Source organism: Branchiostoma floridae, chromosome 2 (assembly GCF_000003815.2).
Source record: "Branchiostoma floridae strain S238N-H82 chromosome 2, Bfl_VNyyK, whole genome shotgun sequence".
Classification (NCBI taxonomy): domain Eukaryota; kingdom Metazoa; phylum Chordata; class Leptocardii; order Amphioxiformes; family Branchiostomatidae; genus Branchiostoma; species Branchiostoma floridae.
The window spans coordinates 10308395-10329034 of NC_049980.1; the positions used below are offsets into that span (position 1 = coordinate 10308395).

At 38.7% G+C, this 20640-nt stretch overlaps 1 protein-coding gene across 1 annotated transcript; it reads left to right on the top strand.

Annotated features, from left to right (window-relative positions):
• The first annotated feature begins 238 nt into the window (after positions 1-238).
• LOC118409261 (ras-related protein Rab-23-like) lies at positions 239-19697 on the top strand. The gene is made up of 7 exons (XM_035810146.1): positions 239-572; positions 9236-9454; positions 11135-11220; positions 13931-14087; positions 14746-14828; positions 15387-15470; positions 16025-19697. The coding sequence occupies exons 2-7, from the start codon at positions 9300-9302 to the stop codon at positions 16171-16173; spliced, it is 714 nt and encodes a 237-aa protein (XP_035666039.1). The 5' UTR covers positions 239-572; positions 9236-9299; the 3' UTR covers positions 16174-19697.
• The last annotated feature ends 943 nt before the right edge of the window (positions 19698-20640 follow it).

Below are 20640 nucleotides of genomic sequence, written 5' to 3' on the forward strand. Positions count from 1 at the left end.
AAAGCATACTCTTTTGATTTATCTATTTTTGTCTTGATCTCTTGTTGCCATTGATATTCTGATTTTGAGTCCATTTTTTCTATTGATTCAAGGTGCACATTTTGTTGCATACTTCAGTTGATGAATTTGTATCATTTCATTTCATTCATGGGCTCAAGGAAGAATGTACAAATGTATAACCAAAATCGCAACACCCACTCATAAAAAGTGTGACAGTCCGAAGCCGAGTGGCCCCTAGTGCTAATCACGTGACTTAGGTACACCAAGAGAAAAATTCAGATCGTGAGGTGGGAAGTCAAGCAGATCCTCACTGTTTCAACTCGTTCGTCCCGCCGTTTGGTAGCATTTCAGGCCTCTTCTACACCCTCCAGCCCTACTTTAGATAGAGGAGAGAGTATTTAGCGTAGTTCTAGTGTAAAGGTTTGTCTAGAGAGGAGATAATCGGAATCGACAAAGTGGGGACGAAGTTGTCAGTGCAGTGCCCTCGGCCTGTGGGTCGGACTTGAGTGAAGGAGGAAGACCTGCGTCTGACAAACAGACCGTGACGGAAGTTTGCAGAAATCTTTCATCTGGTGAGTGTCATTTTGCCGCGTCTGTGTGCCATTTTCTGTACCAAGTAGGTACCACACCACGTACATATCCCTAGCCACCACCTAACGCTGTTACAACGCTTTGTTTACTTGATAACCAGGAAGAAATGTCGTGACGCCCAAACTCAGTGATCGTTTTTTATCGGTCGTGAAGTTTTTCTACTCCTGAGGCAATAACGAAGTGGATCGACACGGGTCAGGAATTCACTCCATAATTTGGTGAATGCATACGTGACATTTTCTAGTTGAAGACTAAGCTACTCTGCCCAGACCTGCTTGCTATTGTTAGTCACGTTTCCGTTCACAAGAAACAACAATTTGGAATAGATTTGATTCGTTATGCAGACGGTCGGCTAGTTGCCTGGTGCTGAATCAAGGATTAGGATGAAAGGAAGATGGGCAATCATTATCACTGGGATTAGAATCAGCTCTCCACCTACGCCATGGCGATAAAGTAGTATTAAAGCAAGATGTACTGTCCTGTACTCACTCTTGAATGTGTGACAAAAATTCCCACATGGTAAGATTTACTGTTACATTTTGTACTTTGTTTCTCATATCATAAATTGTGATCATAAATTTGCTCTTTGTCTTCCTGCTGTATGGATGCCATGGAATTGTGTTAGAGGATACCGCAGTGGCAGGCAGTAGATTTAGACACGTGCAAGCACAAGTTATCATAGTTTGCTGACCGTACTATTATTACATATGTTTGTAATTGAAATTTCATATTGCCAGGTTGATTATCATGCACAACTCTAGTTAATACTCGTAATTTGCTGACTGAACTAGAATTACATTTATTATGTTGTCGAAATTTCACATCGCCAGGTTAATAAATGATATATGCCATACTTACATGTATAATACATAATCAACAACCTTGTTAACTACCAAATGGTTGGGCATCCACCATCCCATCATCCCACCACTACTGCGCCCCTCCCACCTTTATACATTATAGTACATATTACTAGTATACGTACGTGTATAAGCTAGCCAGAACTAGTATTAACTAGTCTGTTGCTATCCTGTTGCTTCTCCCTGTCAGCCTGTTTTATCACTCTGTTTCTCCCCTTATCAGCTCTCTTATCACATCAGCCTGCCCACCAACATTTTTGCCTAATTTCAACAATCCATCACGATCCACCATGACAAGATTGTTGATTGCACATCCTTATAACCTATATCATACATGATACTGTATAGTCAAAGCAAATTAGTATGTCATTGTGATACAATAGTAACTTAGTGGAGTATGGCACAAACGGAAGGAAATATTAGAATTTTAGGTTTCAGATGTTGAACAGTACTGATTATCTTATTTTTATGCTAGTCGCTACTGACTGAACTCTAGTCACTTCTGACAGCATGGGATATCACATGAGTTAGGACATTAACGTTACACCCACCAAATTGTTCATAAGGTGACAGTAGCTTGAGTACATAATATATACTGATAGTTCACAAATCCTTTAATGGGGATTACAGTGGTGAAATGTTGCCACGTCTGCTGTACAGTGTCACTGTGCAGATTTGGCATTGTGCTTATGATGTGCTTGATGAAAGCAGGGCTGCGGATATCTATGATAGAACTTTATATTTCGAAAGAATATTAGGGAAATATTTATGTATTGTATGTTTAAAGGTTAATGAAGCAATTGACAAACCATTGATCAAGTTCAATTTGATGCAATAGACAAAAAGTGTTGATTGGGTCTGATGGTTTTGTATGACTTGGTTCCTACCAAGCCTCGCCAGTTGTGTTGTTAATCCCCAAGTCTAGTAGATTCTCTAGGTCTAAGTCATTAACGCTTTTTTTTTCTTAAAGTACACAGATTAGCATTGAAGTTAAGGAGTCGATGCTGTGCACAATATGGAACAATATCGAAGGAGTGTCACCATATACATGTGTCTGTCTGTGTGGTTTGGTAATAAATGGTATAACACAGGTGAACTCATCATGCTGATCGATGCAACTTACTTAGTAAGCACGCAAACAGACAGGCCTAATCTTCCTTTAGTTATACTATACCCGCATAGTAATCCCCATTTTTTGTGGTAGACTTTTATATTCAATACAAATATATTTGAGGTCACCGGTCACTGAGTTTTGTATGTGTCATGAGAACTGTAATGCTATGAATATAGACATTCCTCCTCGTAATTGTAATCTATCTTTCATATCATATGATAGATATTCCTTCATGAGAGAAAAATGGATTTATACATATGATTATGATATGTATAAAACCATTTTTCTCTCATGAAGGAATATCCATGTGTGCTTGTGTATCTGTGTGTTTGGGGGGGGGGGGGGGGGTGTTTTTGGAAATTCTTAAAAAAAGCACTGTACCTGCATGTTTTGAAAACTTAACCATTGTATTGGCACAGGAAAGTTGGTAAAAACCACCGAATGGGAGAAGATTTAAAACAAGTACCAAACATTGTTCACTAGTAAAATAATACTGCATCAACGTTTTGACATGTCTCCCAGTCCCCAAATCATAGTCTTGTTACTAGTGACAAACAGAGTTGGGTAAGAAAAGAAAGAAATTATTACCATGACTTGTTGAATTGTCATCATGGGACTCACTTTGCTCTACAGGTACATTGTACTAATTGTATATATTAAGTTTCGTCATGAGAGGTATTTTGTGCTTCATAACTAGGAGGATTATCTCTCTTGAGCTAAGTGTCATATTGTGTAGAAGTTCGCTAGCACTTGTTCCAAGTGGATAATTCTCAATGCTTGGAATGAAATGAAAGCTGTTGTATTTTCTATTCCATGAATAGGAAAGGGGCAGGTGCCTCACAAATGTGGACTTGCTTTTGTTTGGTTGAGTTAATGAACATCAAATTAGCACCATAACGGGGACACCAAGAGCTGTTGACAGGGTAATGAAGAACAAGCTAGCATCAACACAGGAGGGGCAATTCTACCAACGGTGTTCTGATTTGGGCCAGTGATCTGAAAGAAATGTGATATTGTAGAGTGCATACCATCATGGCAGATAGCTTTTAATGTCAAGAAAGGGTGTGGAAGGTACCAAAGATATGTCTGTAGCACACTGGCAGTGGGCTGTGTAATATGTTCAGAGCTAAATCAGTGACTTAGCTGCAGCTGCTAAGAGGAGGTCATAAATTAGGAATATCAATATGTTCTATGTTATGACAGCCCACTGTTCAAAAACAAACATTTTATTGTACTGTAGGAAATGCCTATAGCTGATTCTCTGGACCATGTACATGTATGTGCTTTTCCGCATGTCAGTAACTGTAGTAATTTAAGATTTTTGGGACGGATGGGGTAGTAATTTTACCTCCCAATGAGCAAATTTCCTTTATGGAGCAAATTTCAGTTCTAGGACAGAGGGATGGGTCCTGGAGACAGTCATGTTTCAGACATAATCCATCATTATCTGACATTCAGTTGGTATTCATTATTTCAGTACCTACAGTAGTCCTGTCTGTGTCTGCAGCTCATTCTCCCAGACCCAGGGGACGATTTAACCCAGTTCAGTAATGAGCAAATCTCCATGGATGGTGAAGAATGCCTTCATGACATGTTTTCTAAGTGAGTTGAGTGATGAGATATATGCAGAGTCAATACACCGTGGGTCAGACATGTTTACAAGTACAGATTGGTTAGGGAAGTTGTATGAAAGGATGACCTTGCAGGCTTGAAATCATGGGGGTCCTGCTTGGTATGTCTAATTCATTACATATCATATGAAATCATATCATGTCATATAATACTCTACATGAATATGTTAGATATTGATGTTGCCGAAAGGTCTTAAAGTTTTTGGTGTCATTTACATCCGGAAGTATTGGGATGAAACTGTATCTTTAATTTAGACATCAGAGCATGCATCTGTATATCAAACTGTTTTACATATTCATTTTGTCAGGTAAAAAATCTCCAAGCAGATGTTGTGGGAGGCTAACTTGTTACGTTTCCCTTGCTGCTTATTCCAAAAGGCCCGACATGGAAACCAAGCAACCAAAGCTGGATTTGTGTGATCTATGACTACATGATTATTGGAATATGATGTTGATAAAAGTATGATTTGAAAGACAAGACACAACTAAAAGATACAAGAGGTATTGTCTGGACTACAGATTAGATTTGGTTGCCCAGCGGTCGTGACCTCATTGGAATCATCATCATCGGTCAACATGCCCACGCACCGTTGGGGTTGTACTGCCTTTTATGGGGTCTAGTGACATACTCTTTTCACTTTCCAGTGGAATGGGGGATATTAGTATTAGGGAGATTGATACAGAAACGGGCAGTAAGGGAAAGGGAACAATATAGCCTCCCAACATCTGCTTGGAGGCTACAGAAGCATTACTCATAATCATATGAAGGAGGTTCCTTGTTCACATTAACTATTCTTAGACATATAAACCCTATAGCTAAGCTATGGTTCTGTAATCAAGCAACAAAGATTTGTACACAATAAGGTTATGTTGGGTTGGGCTTAGTCATGGTGACTGTGGGCCTGTTTTGCTTGCAGTCTTGTACATTAGACCCGGTAGCCGGCTGACTCCCTATAGCTATACTACTAGTACATACTTCTTTAGCCTGTTTTGGTTCAATTTGTATGTGCCATAGGTAAATCTGCTTGGAGATTACCATATACATGTAAAGCAGAAGTTTTGCTTGTGAGTTTTCAAAGAAAGTCGTTTGATGTTGATACCTTTAATGTACATCCCCAAGGTACGTAGCACACGTTCAGTGGTCTGAGCCTTTTGTTTGCATTGTTCCCTGCTGACTAAGTCCACTGTTTGTACCTTTCTCTGCAGGATGTACAAAGGTACACTCAAGGGTAAGACATGTAGGGGCAAGGTGCAGTAACCCACAGGGAGTCCCGGACATTTGTGGGATAGTAGTCAGTAGTGTATGCCGTTGTGTTATTGCAAGGACTAAAAATTCCACAAACAAAGAAACAAGCAAGCAAAATGAAGATGAAGAATGTTTGGTCGCTCACAACATATAACTTAACTTAACATTGTTCTCACCAGAATTTTGTCATAGTGTAGGGGCATTTTAGTGCAGCTAAGCAATGTGGTAAGCAGGTGTGAGCATGGTAGGGATCCTCCTCTTGAACATGTTAAAATCTGTAACCCTCAGAAGCACTATTTTCTGCATTTTTATGGCCAAATTTAGTGATATAAAGCTAACATTTTTTACTTCGGTTAGAAAGTAACAGAATGGTCCCCTTCACTTGTTGAAACACAGCATAGGGGCCCAAATTACAGTACTAAACTTATATACTATCACAGTGTAGGGGCCCCCTATGCTGGAAAGGCCTGGCAAGAACACTGGCTTGTATACTATTACTAGGACAAGGTGAAAGCAAGCAAGCTTAGGTGGTGTTCTGGCTGAAAACCTTTCCTTTCAGCGGTTTCTCTTCACCTTTTACAGTGACCTTTCAAGGACTCTCAACCCTGTAATTGATAGATTTTCTCTTGGTACCTTTGGCATGTGTATGTGTAGGTAGTTCAGTCTGTCCCTGTTACTTAAGTATTGCTGATCTTTGATGTTCAAGTCCACTTAGACTTTGGCTTGAGGTTAGACTATAGCACGATGTGCAAACTTTTAAAACAATTTCCATCCTTGCCTTTGTCCATTTCTTCCAGTTAAGGTTTTAACTCACTTATGATAAAGACCTTTTTATATGTATGGAAATTGTCTAGTCACTGTAAAGGTATTTATGTTTGCAAGGGCTTAATTTCATGTACTATTAAAGGGAAGGGAGGTATTCACAGTTTTTAAAGTTTATCATTGAAACAGTTCTGTATATAATGAATTGGAAACCAATACTAGTATTCATAATATTCAAGACTCTATGATTTCTCTACAAGGAAATGTGACCATGGTGGCCATGTGACTGCTTTTACAGTTTTGAGTGTATTCCTATTAGATTGTAACCGCATATTGTCATATACAAAAGAAAATCAGAAATTGTGCAATGACACTGTCATGAATATAGATGGTGACAGATTAGAATAACAAAAGTATATAGAACAATGGCCAGATGTCATGTCTGTGGGGTGTACATGTACATGTAGGTTGGAAGGTTATAACCTCCTTGATGTGCTACAGGAGGTCATATGGGTCAGAGATGTACAATTACTTGTATGTAGGGGTAGATACCGGTACAGAAAATTCAGGTCCGGTTCAGGTCCAGAGGATCAGGTCCAGGTCCGGACCTGAACCTGGACCTGATTCAGTATGTGAGAACTTGTGAATGGACGAAAACAATGGTCCATTTTGCTACAATTTATAAAAAGAGTCGAAAGACATCTGTTTTGTGGAGTATTCGACTCCCCACTGTTTTAAAATCTTACAAGGCTAACTCAACTGCCTGGTACAAATGACTATAGACTCTACTCTGTTTCGCTCTTGTTATTTTCCTCGACTGGTAAGCCCCCAAACGTGTGAATACCTGATCATATAATCAGTTCATTTTCCAATAGGTCCAACATCCGGTCTACCGATTTTTTTTAGGTCCGGTTTTTCCGGACCGGTCCAGTAAGAAAAAACGGTTTTGTACCAGTACACTATACCGGTACCCACCCCTACTTGTATGTGTCGAAACTATGCAAGAAGGTCACTTAGGGGACCAAGAAAATCTTATGGACATTTGATCAATAGAGTTCTAAAGACTTGTGTCAATAGAAACAATAATCTAAGGGACCACCAAAAAAGTATTCACATTGACCAGATAAGATTATAATATGTAGAGATGGTCACTTGTTCAGGTTTGACTGTACATATACCCTATGAGGAGGTAATATTGTAATGATCATTCTTGAAATCATGTAACTTGTAAGCTTGGGATAATAATGATTTGAGGATTTGCAGAGAAAGAATGAAATGACCAAATTGGTTTCTTAACAGCTGCTAATAGCTGATGAGAAAAAAATCATCATCATCATAGATAAATGACTAGTTTTATAAGGTTCATGGATAGCAATAAGTTCTTTATTCATATAATCACATTTGTGCTTGAAGAAGACAACAGATGGTTATTGAATAGCCATTGGTAGAAAAAATTTGTTGGTCAATAAAGAACTTTGTGTGAAAATCTTGGCATGTTTAAATGGATACTGAAGTGCTGTCATGTTTGGTATACATATGTATGCCTCTGTAATCTCCCTAACCTATACTAGAATGATGAAGATCATTATACATGAATGTGTCATTTTCCCAATTTAGCTGCCAAAGTAAGGATAGCACCATATATCTCATCCTGACTGCACTGATGTGTTTCCAATACAAGGTCAAGATTCTCACAAATCAACTCCAGTCGTGGGAACACTAATGGTATTATGGGCGTATCTCCGTGGAAACCGTCATAATGCCACTGATGATGTTATATAAGCCCACTTTGGTTGCCATGGTAACTTAAAAGTAGGTATCCATTTTGAGAGTAACTAGTGCAGTGATTCAGTGGTTTGAGGCAGCAATGTGACATGATGGCTTGGATGATGAATACTCAAGGAGTTTTGTGAAGGTATTGGTTATTCTACCTTTCAAATTTCACAAAATGATATATGTTTTGAAAAACATACAGCTTATACATAATGGAAGGACAGGAACTCTGTTCAAGTTTGATTTGGGTCTAAGTTTTCTGTTGTCAAACTGTACTAGTAAGAAGCTGCGTTGTCTAAAAGAAGGTTTCTGGTTGTCTGAAAATATTTGCCCTGTAAAGTGTAATTGCCCTTTAGCCACTCAACATGCAGGTTTGCCCTTCATTAAACATTAATGACACTTGACAGTTTCTCAGCAATTTTATGGCCTTTATTGAGCCATTGAACATGATTTTCAATCTCCAGGCTGATCTTTATTCCACGCCATCGACTAGTTCAAGATGAATGTTTCTCATTTAGATGACTGTAAGGTAGTAATAGCTGGGGTGGTTCAGTCATATTGTTACACTTACAGCTCCTCTTTTGCTGCTCCCAGTAACAAGCATTTTGTATATTGTGTGTTTAGTTTTGTCTAACTCGATACCTTTACAAGTAAAACAAATCAGGCATTCCTCAAAACAAACGGAGAGAAACTGTGTACACAGGTTTTTGCATACATCACAGACACACCTTTCAGTTTCTGATGCATATAGCTCTCAGAAGGATATTTCAGGCAATTGTAGGGAGAACAATACTTCAGTAGAAGCCATTAAATTGCATTCAGAATTTGCCAGCACATTTTGTGCAATTATCCGGATGGTGCAACAAAGCAAAGTTATTCAACTAGACCACATCACTATGGGACTTTGGGATTCTGTGCAATGAACAGAAGTGTGCAGTTATCCGTTGTGCAATTAACTGGCTTCAATTGTATGCTAAAAAACTCTCCTCAGATAACCATATATATTAAGAAATTACTTATTATCCTGTGTTGTGGCCAAAGTTTGGCAATTCCAGTCAAAGTTTCATTTACTGATTACATTGTACAAAACTAAACCTGAAAGATGTAAGTGCTTCCTTTGATAATTCTACCCTTTGACGCAAGCATTACCTGTCCTCCTAGACCAGATTTTCTTGGTCTCCAGATGAATGTCCTTTATGGGGAATCATGGCCAGTTTTGACTGTAGATGCTGACTGTTAGACATCCTTGTTTCTGCAGCTATGAGACCGGTGGCCTGAAGTCTTGCAGCATCGTGCAGTCCTGAGATCTCACGGCACCAGCCATGCGGGAGGAGGATGTAGAGACGGCCATCAAGGTGGTCGTCGTCGGCAACGGTGCTGTCGGCAAGTCCAGCATGATCCAGCGCTACTGTAAAGGCATCTTCACTAAGGACTACAAGAAAACTATCGGGGTGGACTTCCTAGAAAGACAAATAGAGTAAGCTCTCTTTGATATTTGTAGACGTTTTCATGATATAGTTGTGCCTATAGCATCAGATGATACACAAACATCAGTGGGCAACTGCTTACCCAGGTAGGTATGTGATAGCACAAATGATTGATTGTAACTGGCTTCAAGTAAATTAATTGTAGACATGAAGAATTCAGCTTGGACTGTCATTAGGGTTAGACTTTAGTCCTTCACTGTTTGCTTTATTGCTGCAGGATTTTAGGCATATTTCGTCCATGACAACACTAAATATAAATCTTATAGCCAAGCTTAGAAGCATATGAGTAATAATAATAAGACCTATAATTGCATTTCTTGCAGTACATTTTTATTTAAGATTAAATATGACTTCTTTTTGCCTGTTATCAATTACTAGTGTTTGGATCACATTTCCAAATTGGAGCAGCTTTTGGAAACGAAAAATATGATGTAAAACATATTGGAATACACAAATGTGAAACTGACAGCTGTGGGCATCATTTGTGTTTATTTGTAGGTATACATTTTTATTTTTTGTTCCCAAAACAGCCTGGCCAGGTCCTGGTTTGGAAATGTGACTTTAGCATAACTGGTGTGATATCTATATGCTAGAATGTGCTAGAAGGTATGATGTAGGTCTATAATGCTTGCCTATAATTGAATTTTCGTGCAACTTCATCCAGTTATTTACCAAAGTGACTACCAATGTATGAAGCATAGTTTGTCCAACAACATACTCAGGTATCCAGGCACCGGGTTCACAGTGCTATGTGACCTGTGTGATCATGGTTCAGTAACACCTGTTGTGTTCTCGCTGGGAGAAGATAGCTGCAACCAGGGGATGCCTGATAAAAATGATATGTCTGTGGCTCTTTGAGTGATGATTCCCCTTGCATGCATATTTAGGGTATAAAATTGCAGTCAGTTGATAAGTTTAAGGGTGCGTGTGAAAACTTACGGAATGAAATTTTGATGTCTTTGATGGGGTGTTGTATGGCAAGTAACTTGATAAGTTTTTCAAAAATATACTTAAAGCTAACAGGGGTGTGTGTTCATATTGTTCATGACATGGTTCCTGTTCATGAGTGAAATATGTCGAAAGGATGAAAGCGTATTACTAGTATTTCCAGATGGATTGTCTGGCAATAGTAACTGTTGTATTAGCCTGGTTACCAAACCCCAGCCCGATCTCAAGTATCTATCGTGCATATCTTGAGGTTGGGGTATGGAATCCAGGCTACTGTTGTATTGGTAGTTTATCCCTTCCAACAGTTCTGTATAACTGAGGAAAGGGGTCACAGTGGTAGTAAACAGCTTTGGAGGAATTCCACTCATTCCATTATGATATGCAACAGAGTATCAAATCAGTAACAGTTGTGCCCCTAAGGTTGCACAGTAGGTAACAATTAGGGTGGGAAGGGGGCTACTACTAGTATTTGTACTGTTCATTTATTGCAACAGCAACTCATCTCTCTAGATAAGTAGACGTATTATATTTATTTCACCATTGTCCAAGGTATTTAGAGTGAGACGTTTCATTGCTATAAACTGAGACATTACAAGTATACAGTCATCATGTTGATGAGATTATCTGATTCATGAAGTTCAATGCTTTGCAAGAAGAAAAGGACAGATACCTTTAATGCATTTAATGTAATACTAAAAAGCCCATTTGCCTTGATGTTTCAGAGTGAACAATGAAGACATACGGTTAATGCTGTGGGACACAGCCGGGCAGGAAGAGTTTGATGCTATCACAAAAGCATATTACAGAGGTGAGTGATGTTATTTCTGTCTAGATCTATCAGGACACGTCCCTCAGTTTGCTTGTTGGGAGGGACAAAAACTTCTCCCAAAACATGAAATTCATAACATGTAATTGATGAAAATGTATTTTTGTAAGCTTAAAATGACAGTTTGAACAGCGGAAATTGGCCATGGGACAGGTGGGACGGAGACAGCCCTGGTATAACATTAAGTTATAATTCTTGTAGATGTACGTATACACTTGGTCTATATACATACAACTAGGCCATGTTCAAAAATACAAGCATCATGTGAGCTTACTGCTACTAGTACATTTATTTGAAAGTAACAAGACCAAGGCCTGGATAGCATTAGAGATGCGATTATGAAAATGCCTCCAAAGTCTGGATGTGCCATTGACTCAACACCTGATTAGTGTCCAAGAAGTGAACACAATGACATGGTAATGCAGCATCAAAGGAATTTTGGGAGTAAACCAAAACCTTTTGAAGTGTGTTGACCCTGTCATGAAATGCCTCTAGGCCTCCTCTTGTCCACACCTGCCCAGGTAAACAAAAACACTGGTACTGCGAGGTAACATCTGGTCTGTCCATGTACCTGTAGCCAATGCTAACGTTAGACCACATGAAAAACTTGTGTGGTCTCTGAAACTATTTGTACAGACTTTTGCCGTACTAACCTTAGGTTCTTGTTTCATGTCGTTCTACCAGCTTAGCATATTTTTAGGATCCAAGAACTAACAAATCTAATTGATGTGGCCTAAAATTTGCAATGGCAAGTTTGCCTTATGAGAGAATGTGACATGAAATTTGGCTAAAACATTGACTATGTAGAAAAATGTGATTCATTTTGCAAGACTGAGAGGAAGAGAAAATGTAAACTGTAGAGATAGAGAACGAAGACACAAAGTTGTCCAGTTTGATAGATCTCCCTTTGTTGTTCTTGTTGTGGCCAAGTTTTAACAATGTAAAGAAGCCAAGCATGAAGTGTGGAGTAAAGCTATGTTGTATCAACAGTGGTTGCCTGGAGAGTGGCATGTGCTTGCATACTCTTATCCTCAGCCACAGCAGAACTTGCCTCGGGCTGTTTAACGGTCATTAGGTCACCGCAAACCACACGGAATACTCTAAATTCATTCATTTTTCTGGGGATTCAATTTCGCTGTATGAGGGTATTTGGGATTTCTCTGTGTTTGTGAACAAAACTGTGAACGAATTTGCTGTGCAATAATTTGAAAGTACCGTGGAAATAGAACAGTAAATATTTCCAGGTTTACAGTAACATATCCTCGCCTTTGTGTCTGTTTGGGGTATCATCAGAATCACCCAAATTCATATGTACAGTCCAAATAAGACATCTATTACCTTCAATCAGCTTGTCGCTTATTTACGAGGCAGAGCAGCACACCGGTCTGTAAATATTTCATGAAGGTCTGCTGTCTGTACTGTAGCCCCTCGTGTGAATTTGACTTAAGTGGTCTTGGATGTCATAAAATTTCATCAGAGGCCCTTAGCCTTTGGCATCCTGAATTATTTGGTAGGCAATCAAATCTTCCTAGACACGTGAGTAATATGGCAAGATGCCACTAAACATATTGCAGGGATGAAAAAGTGATAATGAGCATCTTGTAGTGTCGAGTGTCTTTTTATTTCACAATTTTGAGTCTTGGAGCTTTTGCAAACAAGCCACCAAACAGTGCTGGAATGAGTACACATTACTTGTACATTCACAAAGGAATAAAGTACTCTCCCTCTCTTCTAACAGATAGCTGTTTGGTTACTTAAGATCTCCTACTTAAACCTTAAAGGGCCCATTGACCCATTCAGAACTTAACACAACCTGTATACACACATAGAGCTTCGGTGCTAAGGGTGCTGTGAGGTAGGCTTGATTTCTGTGCTGCAAACATCAACAAAATCAAGCTTATGTCAGACTCAGTCAACTTTCCATAAACGAAACACCTCATAACAACAAACACACTATTTTAATTGCTGTGTTATAGGTCTGAAGCCTCTTTGATGGCTTTTTTTTAATGGGAACCAGTGGAAATGGTGGTGGCTGGTTTGTTGTTTTTAATGCTGGTACATGTACATGTATGGCATGATATGAGAAAACAAGGTACAATGGACATGTATCATTGAATTTAGAAATACAAATAAATTTGCAATTACTATAATATGTACTGTTTATTTTACAAGTAGAATGAACTTTTTTTTTACTTTGTGATTAGTTGTGCCATTCTACATGTACAAATTTGTAGAGCCCCTCCGGATTGAAGGACCTTTGTAGTGTACAAAAGCCTCCTGAACAAACTGTAAACATCTTCACACCTAGTTTTCACCAAGGAAACAAGACCTGATGAGAATGACTTACAGTTGCCAATCAGGCCTTTTTGCTATGTAGTAGACAAAACTTCATTTATTTCTGAGTGTAAATACCAGTCAATTAGTACCTTCCTTTTCTAATATTATACCTTTTGAAGAATTTGAACACTGTTGATGTAACTAGTAATCTTTTCTCAAAGTTCAGATTACATGTACATGTTTGTATTATGATTTCTACAATGTTTTCCTAGCCATGGAATAGGCTGCATTCTGTTCATGTTCGGTCATAGTATCATATTACTACTATATATAGTAGTATCCATAAAGAAATATTTTCCAAAATAATTATACAGTATTGTGAAAATGGAGTGATGTTTTTTCTGCCGTCTCTCAGGTGCTCAGGCATGCGTGCTTGTGTTCTCCACGACAGACCGCCAGTCCTTCGAGGCGATAGAATCTTGGAAGGGGAAGGTTGAAGACGAGTGTGGCGACATTCCCACGGTCCTAGTACAGAACAAGATTGACTTGCTAGAGGATGCCAAAGTAGAGACGTAAGTCCTTCTGTGTTATTGTTTGTCACAGACAATGTAGATTTGAACATTTCTAGAACTCTAGTTATCATCATCAAGACATGTTTGTAGTTTGCATGAATCAGTTGTTTAGCAAGATATGTCGATGAAGATTAGACATCCAGGTAATAAGATACACCAAAAAGCAGTTACTCAAACGATTGGATATGATTTTGGAAACTGTCAGATGTTTTAGTATCCTGTCAGTGTCACTGACGAAAGATTGTGGCTACTATCTGAAATGTCTGACTGTTCTAAAATCAAAATCTAGTTGCTTTTGGGCATATTTAGCAAGATATTTGTTTAGGTTGTATTAATTTTGCTACTTTGTAGATTGTATTGAATGTTTTGCTTTAGTTTCTGTGGTTGTACATTATATGTTTTATAGTGTGTGATGTGCTTATTGATGTTTAATGTGTAAGTGCACTATACCAGCAATTGCTGCCTTTGGGCCACATGTATTATACTGTTTTAGTCCAAATAAAGTCAATTTAATTGTACTCTCTTTATTCTTGTTAGGTATTTAGAACAAGAGAATATTTGAAAATACTGTATCATGAATGATGAATGATCGTTATGATATAGCAAGACAGTCATGCTGGAGTTTCCGTAACATGTGTTTGTTTTTGATTCCTCACAGGGAAGAAGCAGACACCTTAGCAAAAAAGCTAAAACTTAGGTTTTACCGGACATCTGTCAAGGATAATCTTAATGTTGACGATGGTAAGTAGGAAGACACTTACATGTGAAGTAGGACAGAAATAGGTACTTCAACTGTGGTTGATTATCTATCTGTATCTGTATCTATATAGCCGGTATAACCACCCTTTGGCGTTACACACACCAGCTTCGCTGGCATGCGTTGCGGCAGCAGCTGGTTATATTACACTGAGCGATTCGTCACACCTAACTTTTGCACATCTATCTGCAAGTGTTCTTCAAAGATCTACTGCTATCTATCCCATTACTGCTTTACAGCCAATTCTTATCTCTTATCTTGTCTCAAGAGGCTGTATAACTACAAGTAGGCTTTGTGGAATCTGTAGACAGTACAGTGGAGACTAAACACATACGTGTGACCTGATTTACTGAAGGCCGATTCAACAATTAATCATCAAGTGATTACAATGGATAAGAAAACACAGTGACACAACAGACAGACAAAAGAATACACAGTACATTGTTTGGGTGAAATACAATAAGATGAAGATGAAACAGGATATCTTCACTTCTGCAGCCAATAGATAAGTTAATGTCATTATCTTGTCATCTTGTCTCCAGTATTCAGGTATCTGGCAGACAAGTACCTGGAGAGGGTCCAGGCCATGGTGGAGGAGGAGCCACAGACCAACCAGCCTAAGATTGGTACGTTCCTAGGGTGGGGAAAGGAGGGGATAGGGAGGGGAGGGGATGTGGGAGGGGAGGGAAGGAAGGGTTGGGGAAGGGAAGGGCGGGATGGTAAGGGAAGGGAAGGAAGGGAGGGGAGGGGCAGGAAGTGAAGGGAGGGGTGGGGAAGGGAGGGGTGGAGAAGGGTGGTGAGGGTAAGGGGAGGGGCGGGGGGAGGGGTGAAGGGAAGGGGAGGGAAGGGAAGGACAGATGCTAGTGTGGACACTCAAAATGTTTTGGAGGAAACAGAAGATAGATGAAGAGAAGGAAAGAACAGGAAGTAGGGAAAAGAGAAGAGAAAAAAGAAGGAACAGTGCTCACTTTCGGGGAAGGATATTTGAAATCTAGTAAATCTAATTATTTCTTGTTACTTTAATCTTAGATTAACACAATACTTGACCCTCAGACATGAGGATGAGATTATGTACATGTAGGTTAACCTTAGATATAGACAATATTAGGAGATAGACATTTTATATAATTTTGTTACAAACAATGATGATTCCTCATCCTTGTCCTTCAACAATTCTCAGGCATGTTCAACACTGTCACAAGCAATGCCAACTCCTCAACAAAGAAGAAGGAGGACAATGGGACCATCCAGTTGGCGGGACCCAACAAGCGCCGAACCCACGGCAAGAAGAACCCCCTGTCCATGCTGGGGAAGTGCCAGTTGTTGTGATGTCTCCTGCCCAATCACAGGCCCATTATACTCAATGCTGCATTCTGATTGGATAACAAGATAACAAGGTTTCCTATTTTCCAGAGAGACCCTCTGTACAAAATGTATCCAAGAATTGGGCTCTTCTAAAGGCTTCTCAGCAGACAATATTTGCATACCGAGCTTTTGTACATGTGCTGTTGTAAGCTTACCAGTCGCTGTGAAAGTTTTTGCTAGGACATTTCATTATGCAACTAAAACAAATGTGCAGTTGTCCCACATTTTGTACAATGTACTCATTATACAGTTTCAAAGTCGTCTTGTAATGTCTAATTCTTCAATAACCTTCTTGAGAAACAGTTATTTTGTATTTGAATGGAATCAAACATTCCACATTAAGGAAAAGCTGGCATTTCTGAAAATATAAAATAGACTTTGAAGCTGTGTTCAAGCAGCATTAACAGGGACCAGTTAAGTTTGTACCATAAGGTTTATTGTAAGAACAAAAGCTTACTTATCTTTTTATCATTTCCACCCTTTCCACTAAGACAACCAAAGTTGGCATCATTATTTGGATATGATTCATAGTTTAAAATTATCATGTAAAAAAAAGATTTGATACAGAATTTAAAAGATTTGTCCTTTCTATATGAAAGTCATTGAGTGATCTTTCAAATGTTTGGTCAATTAGCGGTCGCTGTGCATAGTGGAAAGGGGTGTAAGGAAAATGAGTGGAGAGAAGTCAGGTACATGTACAAGTGAACTCTTGGTGGACACAGCTACTGGAGACCAGATGTAAAGTCACACCTATCTTTCCACATCTTTCTCATATATTTTGGTGGCATTTTACGGACAGAAAAGTAAACTATTTGAGCCTTTGCATCAAAATACTTAAAAAAGGTCAAGATAAACTTTTTGATAGGTGATCCTTAACAACTAGCCCATGACATCAGAATTTGATCAACCTAACATTGATATAAAGGTGGGAAATTCCAAAGTGGTCTTTTTTGTTTAGTACATGTATACGGATGAAAACTTGAGGACCAAATGGTGCACTTTCTTAGCCAGTTGAATTTTGAAGCGTATGACTTAATTTTATATTGAAGATTCCAGATGCAGACATTCTACTTACAGTAATTTGTGATTTACACAATCCAAAACATTGGTTGTAGAAATATTCTTACTGGCCATTGTAAAGTTTTTTGTTCATGAATACTTTGTGTTGAAAAATGGCATGTAAGCCCCAACACTTTCCTTTCCGTCCAGGTTTTTACTCAAGATTTTTTCCAAGCAGTTTGCCAATTTCATGGGATTTACAATGCAAAAGTACCAATTTTGTTAGATCAAGGTGGTACAAATGATTGCAGTTTTACAAAATGTACATGGAGTTTGGACTTATTCCACTTGACATTTTTGAGATGGTGGAAAAGAAGTATTTAAAATTTCGCATGTTCCTGTTTTGTTTACTTGTTGTTTACTGGGGACGATTCTTGTCCAAAATGTAAATGTTTTGAAAAAAAGGATGCGTCATCCTCGACAATGAGATTGTAAGAGCTGACATTTGTCTCAAAGAGGGATACAGATTGTAAGGGGAAGACAAGAAATCTTCCATCTGATAATGTAAACTTTAAGATGATATTTTGATATGCTGTATATGTATGTATGTGGTGACTGATTTGTACTAATCAAACCTAGGTAGACAAGGCTACTAGTGTCGGAATGTTGGACTGTATTTGCCAGTGTCAATCCCATATGGGGGTGGTATGAGGGGATGGCAAGTTCACAACCAAAAAATCCAGTATTGTCATGGCTTAATTGGAAAAAGATGTGACATATAGAAATATCATGGAAGTGGTCTTTTCTCCACTTGTACTTTTGTGTAAAAGTCTAAGGGATAATGAGCAAGCTCCCCCATACCTCCACCCCCTGTATGGACTACACTGACAGATGCCCTCGAAGATTAGTTGTGTTTTTAAAAGTTTAAACGTGTCAGCATTTGTTTTTAGAATTTCTCATCATTTGATAACTAATTCGTGGGACAACATTGATGTAAGTATGACTATTACATTCCTAGGTGGCCAGTGGATAAAAGTGCTACAGCATCTGTGTAAGATGTTACACTGTGCTGAGGTTACGTTGCGTTTGTAGGATACCTTTGCCAGCTAAAGCAGTGAAATGTGTTCCTGAGAGATTGAAACTTAACTCATCAAACTTAAAACAAAAGACAATGTATGTAGACCAAAGAGATTGCTAGGAGATGTATTTTCATTAAAGGTTCTACAAAGATAATGGTCTACATAAGTTACATCATACACAAGGAAAATCAGGTCCCATTTTGATTTTTGTCTGAAAAAAATCTTACCCTTCATGAGAAGAAATTTTTTCCTGTCATTCTGGTGCGCAGAATTTCTTTTTGCCTCTCAAGTTGCAACAATCCAAAGTGACATTGCCAACTTTTCAAATAATTCAAACTGTGAATTAGATACTGGATATACATTACTCAAGTATGAATTGTATCAGAAACTTGATATGTTTTTAAACGAGCAGGGCATTGGTACCGGGAATTTTGTAGAAGTGTGGTCTCTACCAGTGCCATGTTTAGAGTGACCTGGCATCAGCTATGTAGATAGGAATTATCATTGATTTTGCTATTTTTGCAGTGTCGTCTATAGATATATTACTCTACTGCTGCTATAAACTGTACATCCCTTACTAACTGTATCTGTATAAGGACCCCCTGTGTTTGTCTTTAAGTCCTGTCTGTCTATGTGAAGATGTTGATTTTTTAAAAACCTTTGCCCTGTATAATGTTCCATTATGTATATACCACCGACTTTCCATTTGATATATCAAGTGATTGATTGGTTTCCAATATGTAGCTTACTTCTGGAATTCCATGCCATTTTACCAGGGCTACTGTTACGTCTGTATTAAGTGGAGGTACTCCGTATTATGGCAGTTTTAGGGAAGATACAGATTTGAGAAATTACTGTGAGAAAAGAGGTCATGACTTTTGATCAAGCACATAACATCTGAGACTGAAACTTGTATTCCACACATGGCTAATATAATGTGTTGATTTGTTTGGCATGTACCATGAAAGATGTACTCATATTTAATGGTGGACCAACAGCTTATCTCCTGATTTTTTTTCTGATGGCCCATTTCATGCTTCTCTGATTTTGTACCAACACTAACAAAATTGATGGTTGTATATGTATATGTTAAGGTCATTTTATGCCATGTAGCCATTTGAATGTACATGTATTCAACTGCCGGCCTACTTAGCCACAGAACTACAAATTTTCAGACAGTTCAGTAATGTAATAATAGCTACCTGCACACTACACCATACATTATGTTTAATGCTGTACAAATCACCACTTTTCAATTTGATATATTACATGACTGGTTAGTTCTCTTGAGTAACTTGTTTGAAAATTGAGAACCACCTGATGAATAGGACCACCTGTTTTAAACAAAAATAGATTTCTTATGTTTTGCAATGGAGATGCCCACAATATATCTACATGTATGCTGATGAACTGTGTGTGAGTTTACTTCATTGCTGGTCTCTATTACTTGCTTACATTTCTATCTACTACCTCTATAAATTGCAAGAAATACATGTAGAACCAGAGTTCTAGGACTGCATACCTTCCCCGAATGATTTTGACCTTTACAACTGATGTAAGAGGCGAGTGGAAACAATCGTGTGTCTCCCAGGATTCAAACCTGGGCTGCCAGATCACAAACCCAGCACCGCAAACACTGTGCCAAAGACTTAGAGCCTTTGGCATGGGGACTCGTAAGAGTCAGGTTCGATATCCTTGTGTGGCACATGTTCTAGCCTGTTACAGGGTCAGCATGGGAGCCAATGTAAGAAAGGAGTAGAAACAGTCTCCTGGCTCCCGGGATTCAAACTCAGGCCGCACGGTCACAAACCCAACCGCTAAACCGTTTATATGCCAAAAGGGACAGCCCCATTTGGCATGGTCAGCTTGGCAGCACTTGAACCCCACTGTGACAGTATTGGGAGTGTGTCTCATTGTACATAGTATGTCCTCATTTGCATAAATTGCAACGGTCATCTTCAACCAAATAACAGAAGTTGTCCAAAGTATGACAGTCTTAACTAAGATGGTTATTTTAACATTTTTCATCAATCATGATTATATTGAATGGTGTTCACCATCATGTAACTTCCAAAAATGCCTGAAGTAGGACATTCCCATCATTAACCACGATGGGAATTTTTAATACAGTCTAAGCCACATCTGCCATGCTCATCCTCATGTCAAAACATCTCAATTTGAGACATGTTACATTAAGGCCATGTTGATTTGATTATATGGATGACATCCGCGCTCGCACCAATTTTCGGCCGTTTCCAAAAAAAAAAAGAAGTTTTCGACCACACAATAAATTGCGCAAAGCAGCTGTAAAATGAGCACAAATACTCCATAGATTGAAAAAAAAGTATCAGAA